This window comes from Stegastes partitus, unplaced genomic scaffold (genome assembly GCF_000690725.1).
Source record: "Stegastes partitus isolate 25-593 unplaced genomic scaffold, Stegastes_partitus-1.0.2 Scaffold70, whole genome shotgun sequence".
Classification (NCBI taxonomy): Eukaryota; Metazoa; Chordata; class Actinopteri; family Pomacentridae; genus Stegastes; species Stegastes partitus.
The window spans coordinates 22829-42677 of record NW_007577801.1 but is presented as its reverse complement, the minus strand read 5'-3'; the positions used below and the strand labels follow the sequence as shown (position 1 = coordinate 42677).

Here is a 19849-nt window from a genome sequence, read left to right as displayed (position 1 = left end):
GCATCTCTTGTAATTTATTGACCTTCTCTTAGAAAATTAATCAAAGAGCAACTTCAACTTTGGTTGGTGCCTTCTAAAGACCTTTGTGATGCAAAGGTATCAAATTTGGGATTTTAATTGAGGATGACATTAAAAACTCAACAACGTCGATTAGAAGGTGAGACTCAAGAGAAGCAAACTAAATTTAAAACGTTTCCCTATTTATGAGTTAATTACTGGAGATCTGACTAAAGTTAAAACTATCAAGGAGTCTGTCTGTCCTGCAGGGATTTAAATTGTGTGCTCATGCACAAGGAATTCACAAAAAAAACAAAACTTGCATATATTGGATGTTAGAAAGAACAATGCTGCAGTCTTTCTTTTTTTTTGTTGCTTGTCTGAGATTGCGGCCGTGAAGATGTTTCACATTTACAAACACATTTGCTTTTACCACAAGTAACCACGGGGGCCTCTTTTAAGTCCAGTTTTAGCAAAAATGATAAATATTTTACTCAGACTATTGGCTATTGTGATTGTTAATTCTGAGTCTCATTATCAGCCTTCAGAAACCTCAGAATTGTTTCCCTAGCAGTCTAAAGACTGCAGTTTGTCTTCTAAAGGTTGACAAGATGGATGAAACCTGACTGAAAAGGGACCTGAGAAACTCTGTCTGACCTGTTTTGTGTTTTAAAGTCCCTCGGGGCAGATCAGGGGAGGTGTGTGCTTGTGTTAGCTGGTGCCAGAGGGTATATGCGGTTTGTTGCTATGGCACCAAGCTGGCATCACTTGGGCAGACAGGTCATGTCATCGTGCCCAGAACAAACTGGGGTTGTTTTTGTTTATCTGTCTACTGACTGTTTTCTGTGCTGGTTTCCAGGCAGTGGAGGAGTTGCTGGAGTCCTTGGAGCTAGAGAAGAGCACCTACCACATGGGGCTGAGCAGGGTGAGTGAAGTCAAATACATGCACATCTTTCATCTCTTTGTATACAAAAGAACTGTTACCCTTATTTCAAAGGGCTATTGTTTTGTCACATTTAAGTGAGACATTTCCCAGTTTGTTGTACCTTTGTGCTTTTAATTCTGTATTGATGCTGTTTGCTGCTATTGCACCTCCACACGACTAATTCATATCACACTTGTCAGGTTGCTGCTCCGAGCTCCTTCTTTTAATAAAAAGTCCTGGTAACTTCCACTCTTGTAACTTCCACTCTACTTTACTGTCTTTGTGTTCGATGTGAAAGTACTGTCTGTTTAGAACAGCACTTCTTGCACAGATCCGACTCTCTCCAGCAGGTGCATCGTTTGTGTCGTGAGTCTTGGATTCAAATCCAAACATCATCTCACTCTGTGACACTTGCAATTAAAAAGATAACTAGAAAATGCCCTCCATTTTCCTTGCCCACCTTTCTAGCAAAAGGTATGGGAGGGAGCATTGCGAAGTCACTTCTGTGTTAGTTCTCTTTTGTTCCTCTGCCTCTGTCCTCTCTGCAATGACAAATCTTCACACTTCTATTCTCACCTTCACAAGTCCTGGTCTGTTTTGTTTTTAATCTTTTTCCTTCAATGAGGAGGGGCTGATCTTCGCGACTCTCTGTGACTGTGACCCTTGCCAAGCAGCAGCCAGACATGGACAGACTCTTTGAGATAAAAAAAAAACAGCTAATCACAAGGAAAAAGACAGGCTGATAGTTTTGTTAATTAGATCTGTGAATGTCTGTGGAATAAAGAACAGTGAGTGCCTTGAGCTGTCAATTAGAGAAGTTTCTTGGCAGATATTGCAGGGAGTTTAACCTTGCCTTAGAGTTGGTACGTGGCAGTCAGCCTGCTAGTTTTTCCAAGTTCAGATAAAGTTTCAGTTTGGAACTTTTTTGCTCTGTGCCACTCATATTGTTAATATTACTGATGCTTCTTGTTTCATATTATGTTTACTGGCAGACATTTGAAAAGGCAAAGTGCCACCTACCCACACACTGAGCCTTTTACACTCTTACTGTCTAATTATACCGTGTACCTTATGCGGTGTGGGAATCATTTTGAATAGATTAGCTCCATCAAAGTGGAGAATATCACATGATTATTACGCTACTGTGCATCCAAAAAAGTCTGAGATCACTAATAAAGATACTTAGATACATAGTAAATTTTGTTATTACACATGATAGACCTGGGTGATATGACAGAAGTTTGATTGCATGAACAAACCCTAAGCATGCTCCCTCTTTGGCTCACAGACGGCCTTTCATAACCTTCGATAATGGAGCCCTGTTGGCTATCCGCTGCTCTCCCTGTGGCTGTTGTGCAGGTCTCATGAGGCGCTCTAGCCCGCGGCTGCCAGGGCCTGTCATCTCCTTCCTTGCACCCATAGAACTCCACTGGCAGAGGCCTTGTGAGATGGGCTTTCTGATCAAAACACTCCCACGACCCAGCCGCCTCCCACTACCTTAACCTTCCAACTTGTTGCTGGAATGCATAGACATTGGTGTGGGGTCCCCATCCAGTGATACCTGGTTCAGGCCAGCCACTCAGAACAATAAGCAGTAATCAGCGTCTGGGTTTTACTTGCTTTTTAAGTTCACACTAAAATTATTACTTGTGGGCCTAATTTAATAGACTAAAGTAATTAATTTCAAAATAAACTTTTTAAAAATAAAAATTAGGTCATTAAAATTATTGGTAATTATGCATATTTACTGATATAAAAAAGTTTAAAGCAACATTTAAACTATGTCATCTTGCCATAATAATAGATTAACAATTCAAGTGAGAAGTTGAATCTCTGAAAATTATCTATGAATTTCAGAATAATTTATTGCGTATTTGCCCCTTTTTTTTAAAAATGTTTTGCTTTAATGACAGCAGCACTTGAGCAGCACAGATTCTACCAGTTTGTTCAGCATATCACTGCATGTTTCAAAAAGCTTCTTGTCGTGTCAAGAATGTTTGGCCTTCTCAGTCTTAAAGTGCCTCCTAAATGTTGTGTGGGGTTGAGGTCAAGTGTTTTGGCAGGTAGTTTTTCCAAAGCTTTGAGGGATAATTGGCCTCATTATCCTGTTGCAGTATGAATCCTTCTCCACAAAGATGCAAACCAGAGGGCGGAGCATGTCCCTTAAGAACAGAGTGCTATCTTTCTTAGGGGAATAAGAGACACCGCTTGAGCAGTGAAACAGCGCTTTATATCACGGAAACAATTTTCCACCTAGTTATATCCTTCAGGAAGTGACAGCCAATTAAAACAAAAAGCACAACAGTGTGGTGGAGTTACCTATCACTTCACATGCTGTTGATATCTGAAGTCAGACAGACAGACAAGCGTTATTAGCAGATAGAGGCAGCAGAGAGGCAGATAAAGGAGAGGAGGTGAATGACATGCCCCAAAGGTAGAGTTTCACCGGGGGCCTTAACCGCTCGACCACTGGATCATCCCAGGTGGGAAAGCTAGTAGTAGGTTGAGTGCAACTCTGTGAATATCTGTGAGTAGAAATTATACGAATGGGTGAGCTTGAATTCCAATTATACAATACACTGTGACTAGTGGAGATGCAAGAAAGCCGAAAGGCTATTGTGGAAGACTTTATGCGCCTCCACTGAAGACAGGCATCAACATGGTCAGACAGTCTCAAATGTCGGCGTTTAAACCCATCACATGGAAAAACACCTTTTCCAGTAGTGCCATCTGTGGCAAAACAGTGAATAGACAGCTCAGTTCCATTTTATTTATATCATGCCAATTCACAGCACATGTCATCTCAAGACTGACAAATTTTAAACAGAGAACCCAACAATCCAGAGTTCTGTTGGATTCCTTTTAAACAAGTACTTGGCCCCAGTTGGAAGGAACGAAAACCTTCTCTTTTGCTGGAAGGACAAAAGATAAAAACCTCAGACAGAACCAGGCTCAGGGAGGGCGGCCATCTGCCTTGACCGGTTGGGGTAAGGGTGGGGGTTGGGGGGGGGGGGGGATGGTTGGGGTGGGGATAGCAGGGTAGCAGATGGAGAAGAGACAAGCAACAACACACATACTGGTGCTTCTTACTGTAAATGAGAAAGACTTTTTGTCATATCACCCAGCCTTACTGATGAGCTATTGTTTTTTCTTGTTTGTTGAAGCAGCATTAACAGAACGTCATCTCTGAATCAGCTAGCATGCAGTGGAATAAAAGCACAGGCATCAACACCCTTTGTGTAATCTTCTTTACATTTGCTGCTAATCTCTCAAGCTAGAAGGAATAAAACACAACGTTTTATATCCTAGTTTTGTTTTGATTCTAATTCATCATCAAAGTGTCACCCGTGACACATTAGGTGCCGACTTTGCAGGTGTTTGCATCTTCTCCAGGCTGGCAAACGACACAGTTCTCATTGCCAAACTGTCCTTGTGGTTTACTGCCAGCTTGTGTGTGGCTCTCTGCCTGGCATCATTAAACCATCCCTACGCTGACAAATGGGTCTCTGAGGAGCACAGCAGTTCATGTTAACCAGATGTGTTATCTTCTCCAAAGCGAGTTTGACATCGTCTGCCCACAGCAGCATTTCCCAGTGGAGCATAATATATTTATGGTTCAATCCATGTGGTGAGAGGGAACAAATAATATTTTTTCCATTGTTGATAACTTAGTCATTCCTTATCAACTATTTTATCTACAACAAAATGCCTGGGCATTATTTAAAATGCTGAATAAAATACTAGTGCCAGCATGATGCCTGAGTTTGCCTACTGAAACTAAAACCTTTTTTTTTTTTTTTTTAATAGATTGAGTAACAAAAAATCTGGATTTTTAAAGTTTGACTGTCTACATATTAAAAGCAGCACAAAAGTAAAAGCCATAATAAATAAGTAAATAAGACAAGGGCAGCGTTCTTTAATAGTCTGTTGTGCTACCAGGTCCTGAACAAGACATTATCTCTCCACTGTGGCAGTAAACATAACATATGAAAACAGGACTGTGGGGCTGTAGTGAGCTTCACTAGATTCTCCTGGCTGATCAACAACATGCTGTTAATTAATCTATACTACCAGCAGTGTCGCAGCAGGACTACAACTCTCTACTAAAACTCCACCTCAAACAGTAGAAGGAACTCTCACAGTACCAAAGCACAAATATCCAAACAGTGAGTCTCTCAGGGCCATAAATGTGTTTCAAGTGACTGTACGAGCCCTGCAGGACTCTGAAGCAAAGAGAGTCAGACAGTAGTTGCTTGTAGTCAGTTATCTGTAACTGCAGGATATACATACATATATACATATGCAGGATAGACACTGAGCGATGGTCACTCAGTGTCAAGGTCATACAGGGACACTGTTGTTGACTCTGTAGGTACAGTTGCCCTCAAATTTACTCATACCCTTCCATGAAAGAAAAGGCAAATTTCACAATAGTCACTCAACTAGACGTTGAAGAAGTAGTAATAAACAAAACTTTGCTAAATTATAATTTAGTGAAATAAGGCATTACTTTGAATTGTGGTTGAAAAGAATCATTAAAAAAACAAACAAACAAACAAAAAAATGCCCCAGACAAATTAGAGCACTTTGCTGAAGAGCAGTTGAGCAGTGGGCCAAAATAACTAGTTTACGGGTCCCATCATGCTTGTTTTCTTGTTGTTGTTGTTGTTGTTGTTTTGTTTTTTCTTTAATATTTCTGTTGAACTACAATTTAAAAGCAATGTCATGATTTTCATATTTTTAAAAAAAATGTATTATTACTTTTGTCAATTTCAACTTATTTCAGTGACACATTTTTTTTTTTGTCCCTCTTTAATGGGAGAGTATGAATAAATTTGAGGACGACTGTATATCCCTGTGGCCAGCCTATGAATGATACCAAGTAGGAACTTAATCCTTTCACCACAAGTGCCCCACATATTGCATATTAATGCGGTAAAGCCATTTGTAAACATCTGATGCCAAAGTGCCTCTTGTTGGATTTATTGGAAGGGAGAGTCCTAGTAGAAGATGAAGGTGGACTAGCTGTGCAGTCATAACATGGCCTTTTGTATTTTACTTAGCATGGCCTTCCTAAATATCCATCCATCCAGTATCTCTGGCTGTTTTCCTTGTGCAGGGGCTGGTGCCCATCTCAACTCAACCATTTACAGCTATGGCAATTTAAAGTCTCCAGGTAATCTAACCTGTATGTCTTAGACTAGCAGGAAAAAGGAGACCCACATAGACAGACTCCAGACAGGAGGCCCAAGCTGATCGGTGGATTCAGTACAATTGCTGTGGGGTGACAGTGCTGATGACTATATGGTAGACCCAAGAACCTTATTAATTTGCTAGGACTGTAAAGGGGATAAGTTATTAAATAGAGTGACTGTAAGTCTGGGACCTGATGTTCGCAATCTGGGTAAATATTCATTGCTAAGTTAAACATCGTTGTATAGTGGTGAAGTCACAAGGTCTGCAAGACATCAAAACAGCAAGCTTAAATTGCACCCATACTTCGTCCTTTGCTTAACCAATTTTGAAAATTATAGTCAGTTAGAAACAGTCACATCCTCAGAAGGACAAAACGTCACTCAAGCTCTACTTAATGAATCTACTTCCACAAAGAGCTGGCAGCTAATTCAGGGAGGAGAAACAGAGCAATGTCTCTCCCCAGACACAAATTATCGAGAGGCAGTTAGAGACATTATGGTGTAGGCTTTTACAGGGGGCCTTGTGTCACTCTGTCGTCATTCTTCCGAGTCAAAACTGAAATTGGTGCTCTCATTGGCATTCAGGAAGTAGCACAACTGCTGTCCAAAACATCAGCAAAAGACACAGGAGATAGGGTGTTAGATTATAATGATTTGGCCAGGAAAATTACAGAGATAGCTGATGTGGACAGCCAAGACATTAAGCAACAACACAAGTGCTGACCACTACTGAGCAAAACTTTAAAAGTAGCATGCAAATCATCAAGATTTTTCCCATTTTGTAGGTAGCACTTTAACAAGGATTTATAAGCAATTAATAACATAAGGTCAAATACATACATAGAAAACACAAGACAAACACACTGCTCAGGCCTTGTCACTTATTGGTTTCCATTTGATGGATGACATTTGCGTTAGCTAATCAAAATTATACTTTGCTCTCTGTTACAAAAACTCAACTTATCATAATTCCACTGAAATACAAAAGGTTCAGATGTTCCTGCTTAATTTCTGACAGTGCTTTCAGCCTAAGTGTTGTTCTGGATGGCCATAGACAAAGCACTATCGGAGTCTGGTGTGGGTCAGAAGTAGGTGTTGAGCACCAGAGCTGAGAGCATAGGAGGGGTAAGCAGAAATGACAGGCACATCAAAACAACCACAACCTTTGTGTCCCATGTTAGCCCACACTGTCAGCTGGAGCAAGGCAGCCCATTAGAATATGCTGCATTGTCCTTTAATGCATGTCAACTTTAAATGTGCTTAGTGTGAGCTTTGGGTGTCAATTGGCTTACATAAAGTGGTTGATGGGTGTTGCACTTATGAACAGAGGATAAAATAGCAAAAAACATGTATTAAAATGAACATTTAGAGAATAAATCCTATATAAGAAGTAGGACTGAACTCACATACTCAATAGTAAAGGACTCTCAATTAGCTTAGGACATCCCTGTCTTTAACAAAACACTCCCCAGACTTTCTGCTTCCCTAGGTCAATGCTTAGTCGGCTTTTTGGACATCCATCCATAGTTAAAACCATCAGTTTTTAGAAGAAAGCAGACAAACTTGAAATACCTCAGTCAGAGATACAAGTCAGTTTGTTGCGGTGACAAGTGGGCTCTCCCTTGGTGTGGCCTCATTCCATGATGGAATTTAGAAACAATTCTGTTCCCACTCACTAGTTAGTCCTCTGAAATTGTGAAGTGGAGTTTGGCATGTTTCCACTAATATAGTACTGTAATAACAGAGAGTTTAGCAATCTGTTATTTGTCAGTGCCTAAGAGGACAGTAGCCAATCCATGCTACATGTGTCTGCAGCTACGTCATTAGACAGGTTTTTACAGGTTACAAAAAGCCTGTCTGTACTTTAATTGTTTCAGATGAATATGCACTATATAAAAGTTAGAATTTTAAGAGTGGTTTTCCCCCAGGTGACAGTTGTTTGCAGTTGTATGTCGTCACAGTATGTGTGAACTCAATTGATCACATGTCCCTACCTTCTAGACGGGAATTATTTGTGACTGTCCTGACTCTCTCTCTCTCTCTCCTCCCGCAGGTGTTCTTCAGAGCGGGGACTCTGTCCAGGCTGGAGGAACACCGAGATGTCCAGACTCGGAGGAACATCTCTCTGTTTCAGGCTGCCTGCAGGGGATACCTGGCCAGACAGGCATTCAAGAAGAGGAAGGTAAGACTGCTGCACCTGCTGTAGAAGGTGGGCTCACTGAGTGTAGCCTTGCTTCTCCTGCAGGTTGAAAATGGGTGAGGCATGCTTTATGAAGAACCAGTATGAGACATTAATACAACATGTGGCTGCATGCGCTGATAATTGCACTGAATATGGGAGACCCATCACATATAGAGCGAGGCAGCACAGAAAATGACCTCATTTTCAACAAAAGCAAACAGTGTGACCTTTATAAAACTTTCTGTAGCTTTATACTTAAAGAAATTAGAATGGTTCTTATGTACCATTTTTCTGGCTTAACTACTTCAATGATGTTATCAACACAACTTTAAGCTATGGCCTAATTGGGCTTTACAAGTCCCACATTAACTGTTAGAAATATATCCCATTGTGACCTTAGAAAATCTGAATAAGCATAAAGCTTTAGTAAAATGATTTCCTCTGAGTTGAACCTGAGCTACTTCTTTTAATACTCGGTGACTACTTGTCATCTCATTTGCTACCCTCCCTGCAAGACTGATGCTTTAGTGCCAGACAAAACCTGAGCTTCAGATCACAAGTCCTCAGTAATCAACTGTCATTCTGCCAAAGCTGAAACAGGCCTGAATAGATAGACAGAGAGCCGTCAATCTGCAACTCCTTTCCACTCGGATTCTACCACAGTCCTTGTGTCTTCTTCTGCTTCTGAAGTATTGATCAGGGGCTGATTATCTTCCTGTCCTATCCAGCATTTTCTCCCCTCCTCCTGGCTGCCATATCTCCTATTATCAGTCATATGACTGTATGTTGGTTTGTTCTGTTCTTCTTGCTTTATTGGCACAGCCATATTCCAATACAATATTCTCAAAGAACTGTAAGAACCCTGACGCTGTTTTTACAGTGCAGGCATATCTTATGAGAAGCAACAACCTTAAGATGGCATTGTTTTTAAACTTGCAAAAATTATTCATCTCTTTCTTGATGCCCTGCTTACTGTCCTCAAAAATCAACTTTGTGAGGTTAGGAGTACTCTCCACGTATTTAGAAGGTATTTATTATACTTACTGTAAGCATCTTTTTTTTTTTTTTTTGGCTTACAATAATGCACCACAAGGCAGCTTCAATTACATAATCACATACGATTACATGACTCCAAACGGCTTTGCCTGAGGTCAGTTTGAAGGGGATCAGTTTCAAGTCGAAGTTCAGATTACAACTACAATTGTCAGGGAGGAACTTCTTTTTTGCTGTCCACACTCCTGATCAGTGCCTTTAGAGTTCATACCATGCTTCATGGGGGCTACCACCACTTGCAAAGCCACCCAGGCCAAGGAGTCTGCTGGTTCAGCCACAAGGACATGGTCCTGCACCGACTTCCCACCCACAATCAATATTAATGGCAATCTAGATCAAGCTGGAAGAAGCCCTGCCAGGCCATGATGCCTGATCCCAACAGTGGAGGCAAACCAGTTACTTTTTCCTGTGTTCATGTGTTTTTAAGAACTTCATGGAATTTCATTTATTTTGCACAGTTCCCATTTGAATAAAAAAAGGAGTTTAAACCCATGGAGATGCATTTAGAATGTTGCCAAACGAGCTTGTTGGATGCTTCACAAGTTACCCTTTTAGAGGATTTTGTCTTCGCCATTATCACAGGGGTGTTACTTTACCAGCGTGAGCCTGACATGTAGAAAACATAACAGTGACTTAAAGATTCCAGTATGGATCTTATGACTTTCTGTGCATTGCTTCATGGACGTTTTGATGTTTCTTTTGGAAGCTTTCTCATGTGAACACACAGTTAAATCTCGTGTGTAGTTTTCGTGTGTCTAGTATGTGTGTATATGTATGTGTGTTTGTGGAGATTAAGCTTTCATTACCATTTCAGTTTATTCTTTCTTGCTGCACAGTGCTCAGGCCTGCCAACTAAAATTACTTTTCAAGGGCATTTGGGTTTCACTTCACTATTCTGTCTCCCCTGAAGGGCTCAGTTTGAGCCTCATCTCTTGGGGTAAATAGTAATCTCATGTAATTATTGTAGTTTGGAATCAGGTTCATTTCTTTCAGACTGGTGAAAGCAACTAGTTGCTAATGTGCAATTTGTAGGCATTCTGGCCATCTCAGACTTGGTATGAGCTCTCAAAGCAGAGAAGAGGAAAACACTTACACTTTAGTGGCTGTTCTAATGCACCTCAGCATGTCTCTGCATAGTCATTTTCTCTTTGGGACTTAGTGAATTTTGCTCTGTGGATTTCCTCTCTCCTTGTGATTTTTATTATTTTTTGGCAGGGGGGTGAGGAGTGAGAAAGCTGCAAGTAGAGTGACAATAAAGAGAATAAGAAATGGATGGAAGGTGAATTATTGTGGTCTCACTGTAACAGTGATAAAGAAGAAACTTTATGAGGGTGCTACAAACGCATATATTGTTAAAGGGTTGGTTCAACCAAAATCCAAAAATGACAACGACTAGTATTGACTACTTTAGGATCGTGTAGCAATAGCTCACAACTAACATTATATGCTGGATACTTTCATGTCAAATTAAATTCATTTGGTGTCTAATTTGTGACATTTGTAACTAGAACGTGTACACACACTGACAAGCCACAACAATAAAATACTGACAGCTCAAGTGGATAACGCTGATCATTTTGTAACAATGCAAAGATCTGCCAGGAAAACCTTGGGTCTTAGCATTTATATAGAAGTTACTATAGAAGTTCCCTGCCAAACTGCAAAAACTGCTCAGGAGCTGCTCAAGGAACATGAGAGAGAGCTCAAGGTGTTGACCTGGTCTCCATACTTCCCACATCCCAATCCAGTTGACCATCTGTAGAATGTGTTGGAATGAATACCATCCATAGACGCCCCACCCTGCAACCCACAGCTCCCAAAAGAACTCATACAATACTAGATAGGTGCTTTTTAATGTTCTAATGTGGCTAATTGGTGTATGTCAGTGGTTAAATAGCTGGGTGAACAAAATGTCAACTCTGTTTAACACTGATACTCGTTTGCAGTTCTGTGACAGCTTCTAAATAGAATTCATCCTATATTTCGCCAGTTGAGAGCGTTCGGCAGCAGCAGCAATAGGAGATGCTGGGTAGGACCTCTGATATGCCTGTAGAAGAATGAACTGTAAACTGGGAGACAAATATAAGTGACTGATATCAGTGAGATCAAGTATCACCATTCCATAAATCCCCTTCAGTCTTTAATGGCAGTTTGAGCCCAAGCAGGAATGGCAGACTCCTCCGCTAACCAAAGAATGAAATGAGGAGAATGGTAATTGCACAATGTCCATACAGTAAATGACTAACCCAGACAAAAAAATGTAGATCACAAGGTGCAGCAAAAATTGGATTCAATTTCATGAAAATCATTTGTATTATAACTCCAAATCCAGCCAAAACAGAATGGAGCCGCCTCATGTATCTTCATTCATTATCATCAGACAGACTTCCCAATCCACTCCAAAAATTGTCAATAAGGAATCTTTCAAATACATGCATGTTCAGAATCATTCAAAAATCCAGTGCAATAGTAATAGCAGGTTTCAGACTGAGTACCAAATTAGGATTTTTTTTCCTGAAGTTGTTATACATTCACAATTCTGTCTCTGAACATTGTCATAGTTATACCAAAAGTTCAAACCTTGAATTTGTTTTGCAGTTTTGTCACTGATGACACCCAGACAGTTTGACTGAAATGTGCTCAGGCCCTCTTTATTTTGCCACAACACAAAATCAGCAAGTTTGTTCCTCCATCTTGTCTATTTGCCTGCTCTGGGGAACCTCTCCTGTTGCCTTCCCCTACCCCTTTTCCCCTGGGGTAGCAGCGTTCAAAGCCTTCTTGCAAATAAGTCAGAGGGAGGAGAATCAGAAAAGGGAGAAAGTATGGAAAGCTGGAGAAGGAGACTGAGCCTCACCAAGGGGGAACAGACAAATAGAAGAGATCCTCTGGCTGCTTTGAAGCCCTGCAGTCTGTCTCTCCTCTCTCTATCTCTTTGACATTCATGGGGAACAGTTGAGAGTGGAGGAGCGTGGGGGATTCCACTGCCAGCCAGCCAACACTGAGCCTAATTAAATAGTTGCCTAAAGACAGAACCCTCGCCCCACCTTCACCACCCCAACTGGGAACAGGTGGGCAGATGCTGCTGCTTGTGTGTGTGTGTGTGTGTGTGTGTGTAGGTGTGTGTGTGTGTGTGCGCGCGTGCGTGTGTGCGTGCACATGAAATGCTGGGCTGTATAGCGGCCTGCTGGTGCCAGGTGTAAAGGAGAGGTAGAGGAAAGGGCAGTGGAAGACGAAGACATACCATTACATTTTCAGGTTTCAGGACCACCATAATCAGCAACCAAACACACAAGGGCCTGGAACATGGTTCTCACAACAACTGCAGGATGAATTTCGCACATCAGCAGAATCTTAAAACAACATAAGCATGAGTTGCTATCTGAGCATTACCTCCAGACGCACTAAAACAATACACAACAAGAAAAGCTGACCTTGTTCTTTTGGGCTCACTTCTGCTTTAAACTATCCTCAAGACCAGCTCCATGAGGCTCCAGCAGAATACTGGGCAGGATTTCTCCACCATCCCATCACATTGCATTTACATTCCTCTATAGATGCCATGTTTATTTAATACTGTAAATGTGAACTCACTCTGGTTAGTTTCAACGAGGCTGAACAAAGGTGTTGGTTGACATTTACATACATCTGCATAGCCTGTTCCAGGTCAGTCATCGCCTTGTTTGGTACCCCAAGCGTAATTATGCCAAGCATGCAGAGAATTAACAAACTTGTCACTATCAGGGATTAAACACTATAATACTGAACACATTTCCATTCATCTGTTTTTGTACACATTTGTGATCAAAAAACCCAAGTGACATCAGACAAACTTTAAAGCATGTCTAAATATAGAAGAAAAAAAACAATAAAGTTTATCCTGTATCAATCAATGCAGAAATGCAACAGAGCGCAATCAGTGGATATGTATGCACTGATGAGGGTCCGGTGACCCTGCGACCATTTCAAATGAATTCATGTTAGTACGTTCATAGACAAGGCCAGTAAACAGCAGTACAGGTAGATGAAAGTGAAGCTTATTTCACAAAGTGATATTCATCTTCCTATTTCAAATATTCAACAGAATTTTAACAGAGACTGGACAGTGGGAACTAGTTTTTCCAGCTACAGTGTTGTTTGTTTGAGACATTCAAGTCAGACAGGGTTCAGGTGTGGTTTCAAAGCTAAACATTTCAATTTGCTAAATTTTCCTGACGAATTCCCATGAGGTTTAAGAATTTTAAACACCTTAATTCAATGTATTTGCTCTGCAGCAATCTTAAAGATTTAAAAAAAAAAATAAATTACAAGATGAGAACCTTTAAAAGTTTGGGAAAAGCTGAAAAATTTGATGAATCATGTTAACCTTGGACAGACGTTTAGGAAAATGCTCCATGCCTTTACCCACTATCGCTTGGTGACTAATAATTTTGTCCTTAACTGTAATTTTGGAAAGATTAAAACATATTTAGGGAAATAGTTATAAATATATGATTAACATATGAATAAATAATAAACTCCAAGTTTAAAAGTGAGTTTACTTTCACAAGACACATCACCGCATTTCAAAACTCCTCAGAGTGGCCTTTTTGTTAGTTATAAATTACTCTACTTTGAGAAGATATTGCTTACAGCTGATGCGTTTTATGCTTTTTTAAAAATCTGCTAAATATTGTTGCATGTATGTGACAGATCCAGGATCTGGCCATCCGCTGCATCCAGAAGAACATAAAGAAGAATCGTGGTGTCAAAGGTTGGCCATGGTGGAAGCTCTTCACCACCGTCAGACCTCTTATAGAGGTGCAGCTCACTGAGGAACAGATCCGTGGCAAGGATGTGAGTTTACACACACACAGCCGCAATTTGGACATATTTGTAAGAAGAATGATTTCAACCTTTGAATTGGAGAGTCACAACTACTGTTTTTGTTGGAATGTAAGACTGATGGATTTTTGAAGGCTGATACAGTAGAAGTTGTGGTGTTTTTTATTTTATATCTGTTGTGGTTTTCTTTAAATCAAACTGTGTTTATGTTAGTATATCCATCAATATTACAAATATCCTCCCCATTAATATAAAAACAAAAACTTTCCATGAAAGTGCTTGGAATTGTCACCAAATCTTGAAAACTTTGCTTGAGGATTTGAATTAACATTTTTACAATCAGTGTTTGTGTAATGATGATATTTTATCGTCTACACAAGATGATGGATATCAGATATTTCTTTGCAGAAGGAAAACACCCATGAGAACCAGTTATGGGTGTAATTACTCTGTCCACAAACATGTATGTCTCTCTTCAATACCTTCTGTATTTCCCTTTCCAGGAAGAGATCCAGCAGCTCAAACAGAAGCTGGAGAAAGTAGAGAAAGAGAGGAATGAGCTGAGACTGAACAGCGACCGTCTTGAGAGCCGGGTGAGAACACACACATACTGAGGGAGATCTGGGTCATGTCTGAGGGGAACAAAACCAAAAGACAGTTTATGTCAAAGATTTTTTCACAGACCCTTTAACTAGTGAGAGAGCTGTAAAGGAATGATCAAAAAGAGTCCGATTTTGAGAGTAGACTGTTCAGTTTCATGATTTGTTTATACATTGTTGTGTCCATGACTGTCATACTAAACTTAAATTTGGTCAGTCAGTTAGCCTGTTCTTAACAAGTCCCTGACGATCTTTTAACAGTTACTGACATAAATGATCAAACTGGGCCTTCAACAAAGTCACACTGTTTCTTACAGAGTCAGTGTTTTAAGCTATACATCAATGCAATATAGATGACTGCTTGACACTTAATGTGTGGGACTGTGTGCATGTGTTGCATCAGATCACAGAGCTGTCATCAGAGCTGGCTGATGAGCGGAACACTGGAGAATCAGCCTCTCAGCTGCTGGAGACAGAAACTTCTGAGAGACTCCGACTGGAGAAGGACATGAAGGATCTGCAGGTAGAGACATGAAAACACGCACGCTCACACGTACGCACTCACACCGTTTGGGTAAAGATTCAGTGATTTCAAGAGGAGATTTATTTTTATTCTGTTTTTTGGTTTTCAAAATCACGGCCCATTTTAAGCTAAAACGATGTTTATTCATGTAAAAAAACTAAATAAGTAACTTCGATACACATGAGATTTTGGGGTTTAATTAGATGCCGTTAAAGTAGCAATGAGAGTACAGTTATGACCTGTTTGATTACAGCATAATTAAATAAATTGATCAGCAATATTGCATATACTAAAACTAAAATATAAATAAACTAAAATACACAAAACAGCCCCAGCTGGAACTAGCACAAGATAGGGCAATGGCCTGCATCAGTTCAATTCTGCAACTGATATGACTGATTTATACATGTCAAACTATGTTCATTATAAAATTGAACTTTTTTTTTTTTTAGAGATGTATTTATTCAGTGTCACTGAATTTAACATACCCATTCTGCTCCTCCAGATTAGAGAGACATGAAACATGCTGTAGCAATAAAATTAATGTGTCATCACTCAAAAAAGTATACAGAGGAGCAAGTTGTCAGCAAGTTGTTTAAAGATACATTCAGCATGGTGAAGTATCATTTTAAAGCCGATGTACAGAGTAGTGTGAAACAGAGTTTGTAAAAGTTATCAAAGTGGAAATAGATAAATATCTATAACATGTAGATCCATGCAATAAAATCTTTTGTTTTAGTATTAGTTACAGCTGTAGGTACTTGGAAAAAAGATAAATAATCAAAAAAAAAATACAACAAAAAATAAGTTTAACAAATAAACCACACATTTGTGACTGTGTTTTACTGAACAAAAGAGATTGTTTAGTTGTCTCTACTTCTAGCCATGATTGTTCTGTTCCCATACAGGTATAGGTCTTTATATTACAATGAAAAATGAGCCCACACTGAATAAAAATGTGATAAGGGCAAAAAACACCCAGAGACTGCTTGGGGTTCACAAGGTTATAATACTCACCCATTTCTTCACTGGGTACTTTTTTTCCAACCAGATGTCTGCTAAACTAAATGGAAATGGGATGTTCAACAGACATGCATAAGAGTTTAAAGCCCTGCAATAAGATACTGAAGTTTTTGTAGCTATATTCTTTAACCTTACAGCATGCATTAGCACATCAGCTTGAAATATTGAAGAGAAGAGCCTCCTGATGATGTTTCTTGGCAGAGAGTTTAATTCTCTATGTAATGGTTCAAAATAAGTTTGAAATTCAGGTAATTCAGTCATTGTTAAAGCTCCCAACACAGATTTCATTCAACTGGTTACTACTTCTCTTTGCTGACTTAGCAAAACAATCTTTAAACTGGACTGTGATGATGGAAAACACTCCTTGCGCTTTGTAAGACCAGAAAATGACACCAATGTGTCAATTCAAAATAACTGTACGAACGTAACAGAAAAGTACACGTTAACTCAGGGGCCATTACACATCAGAGTCACTTGTGTCGGTGTATAAGTTGAGTAACAGTTGTGTTTTACAGAGTTGGATTTGTGAGGAATATAAATTAAATGCTTGATTATTATAGTACAATATTTGTTTCTGTGTGTAATTATCTTTAACAGTACACTTTGACTGACAGAAAATGACCATGTTTTCTTGATTTTCTCTCTTCAAATATAAACTCCCATCTCAGGAATGACTAAAAACAATTGCCCTTCTGTGGGTGTACATGGCAGAGATGGGCTTTATAAAACAGGATGGTATTACATAGCTAATATGGTAGTTGCTTCCATTTCAACTTTTTTAGCTCTGTTCTATCGAAGGTCAGTTCTATCAGAATGATTTACAATTGATCACCAGCCGACCTAGTTGAGCCATGAAGAGACAATACAAATCGCTATTGTAATCTTGTTAGAGTATCCTCTCAGATCACACGTACTGATTTACGTCTGATACTTTGCTGTAATATTGGAAGGTGGAAGTAGACCTTCAAAATAGTTTTTTCTTAATTTTTATTTATTTTTTTTAATCAGTACAATACAAAATAACTAAACTATATACACTAGACAACTGTTTCTCAGAGTTTGTGTACTTAGTGTTCCGTTCCTGCAATGCACGGACAAAATGTGTCTTTTTTTTTTTTGACTCATTAAAATGAGCAGTAGTAAGTTACAAGCTGACATTGTGTGGTAAAGATTTCCTACTGAAGATACATGCCAGTGATTATTTTACAATTCCAGACTACTATAGAGAAAATCATATTGTGCTTTTTTTCCTATGCAATACCAAATAATCCCAAACTTCCCTACTCGTACAGGATTCTGACAGGAGAACACATCCTGTTAGATGATGAAACCACATTGTCTAAATGAGTTTTTCACCTGTAATGCAACAAAATTTTGGTTTTCTTGGTGTACGGCCCTAAATTGGTTTGATAATTTGAGACACAAGTGCAGGTGGTTTTGTTCTGTTGTGAGTTGTCATTTGAGGAAAAAAAAATCCCTTTTCAAAGATTCTTGTACGATTTTTTATTTTTTAAGTTATTTTTTTGGCCTTTGTGCCTTTATTTGATAGTGAAGTGAGAGAGAGACAGGAAAGTGGGGAGAAGAATGGGGGGAGGATGTGTGGGAAAGGGTCATGCGCGGGACTCAAACTCATGACCTCCACATTGGGACTGTAGCCCTGCACATGAGACGCCAGCTCAACCAGGCTATAGCGGCGCCCCGGATTCTTGTATGATTTTTAATACATTGCATGTTATTTCTACATGAGTAGATTTCTGTCATTTTTTTCGTTTTTCCTAAACAACAGCAATTCAGCATTTTCCGCCAAGTATGATGTGTGAGTCTTCCTTTGGGTCTCTGCATCTACAAACAGCATTGGAGCTCTTCACCAAATTAGGTTCACAAAGTCACATAATGAGGGTTGTGAGAAACTCTTTGTATTGGTATCTTAAAACGACATTTTTTTTCTTTGAAAATAGTTTTGGAACTGCACAGACTACTGTCAGTTGCTCAATTCAGTCTGAATAATTCCACCTGTTTATGACTCGCTGTGAGATATGATCATTGGCAGAGGCATTGCTTTGAAATGCCTTGTAAAGCTACCAGTTTCAGTCAAAGTGTTAAAAAGAATATCCCAGATCTCCAGTAACTACAGACATTTAGGAGACAAAAGAACAGATGTGTAGCAGACAGTAGTAGCCAATCAGAAAATTCCAATACAGCTGCGCACATGTCATCAGATTAGCTGCACTGTGAACCTCCTGCTCTAAGTTAGACATCTTTCTAAATCTGTGGCTAATTTAAGAGGCTATTACAGTAAGGTGACAATTCTGATAATAGACAAGAGAATATTGGGGCCCACAATAAGCAATTTTATATTATTAGGTGCAATCAGACTTTGTTCTGGTCAGCAACCTGCACAGAGACCCTAAGGCAACTGCTGAAGGAAGAAATGTCCAGAAACTACTAAATAGTTCATGCTGTCAAAAGATGACATTAATAACATCTTTAATGAGGACATTGGCAGCCACATGATGATATTATGATGAACAGAATTACATTTGTACCGGTTCAGAGTTTTGTTTGTACCTAAGTGAACATTCAAATGACAAGAAAATAGAGAATGCTGCTCATTTCAGACAGGATGGATTCTGCGCATTGTATCAGTTCTTTTTTTATTGTAACATTTTTGTGTCATATACGTTGAAGTAGTTGTTGGCTGCCGTAGTCATTCACTCATAAAGCAAGCACATTTTCTTCAACTGAACAGATTTTGTCCCCATCATTGTCGCTCAATGAAGGGATCACTTGCTAGCCATTATTGACTGCAAGAATGATGACAGCAACTATTAACTCTTTGAGTGGACTGTATATGTGACATGCAAGATATATAACACACTTGCAGTTGTAAAGATTATATTCGTAAATGTCCTCAAAACATATTCTGGCAAACACCAGATCAGATGAAGCTGCACTTAAACCTACAAAAGGGACTTTTATTATGGAGTCATTTGTACATCCACACTGTCTCCATGTCATTCTCTGCTATACATCTGTATTCTCACACACACACACACACACACCATTTTTCCACCCCTGCTCTCCCCTCGCTCTCTCTATCCATTGTCTGATTTTATTATTATTTTTTTTTTATTGGGGGGATGTTGAAATAGATTGCTCAGATCGCGATGGGGAGGAGTTGCCCATAAATTGCTCGGCGTATAAAATTGTGGGATTGATATTTCTTCTGGAGTGTGTGCTTGAGGGAGAGGCACAAGGGGGCAATGTGGGTATTTACTGCATGTTGGGAACGTTGCACTGAGATGGACTAGATGTGTGTACGTATTTGGATTAGTTTCTGCAGTGTTTTTTTGTGCTAAGTTTCTAAATAAGGCCTTGCAATGCCCAAAATTGTCCTTGTTCCTTCACCTACTTATGTTATTTTTAAATCTCAGCTTTGCCTTTGTAAAGCTGGGATTTAAAAGGAACATTCTGAAGTAAGGTTCACTTTGTAGGGGTATGCAAATAATGGCAATTTGGGGATTACAATTA

The 19849-nt window shown here is 39.5% G+C and overlaps 1 protein-coding gene across 6 annotated transcripts in view; it reads left to right on the top strand.

Moving 5' to 3' along the window:
* Positions 1-19849, top strand: part of LOC103353396 (unconventional myosin-XVIIIa-like) — a 118693-nt gene that overhangs the window by 81260 nt on the left and 17584 nt on the right. For all 6 annotated transcript variants that reach the window (XM_008276357.1, XM_008276358.1, XM_008276354.1 and 3 more), the window contains 5 exons: positions 857-922; positions 8171-8299; positions 14042-14185; positions 14677-14766; positions 15176-15295. In XM_008276357.1, the coding sequence (XP_008274579.1) occupies positions 857-922; positions 8171-8299; positions 14042-14185; positions 14677-14766; positions 15176-15295 (549 nt within the window). The remainder of the gene's footprint in view (positions 1-856; positions 923-8170; positions 8300-14041; positions 14186-14676; positions 14767-15175; positions 15296-19849) is intronic.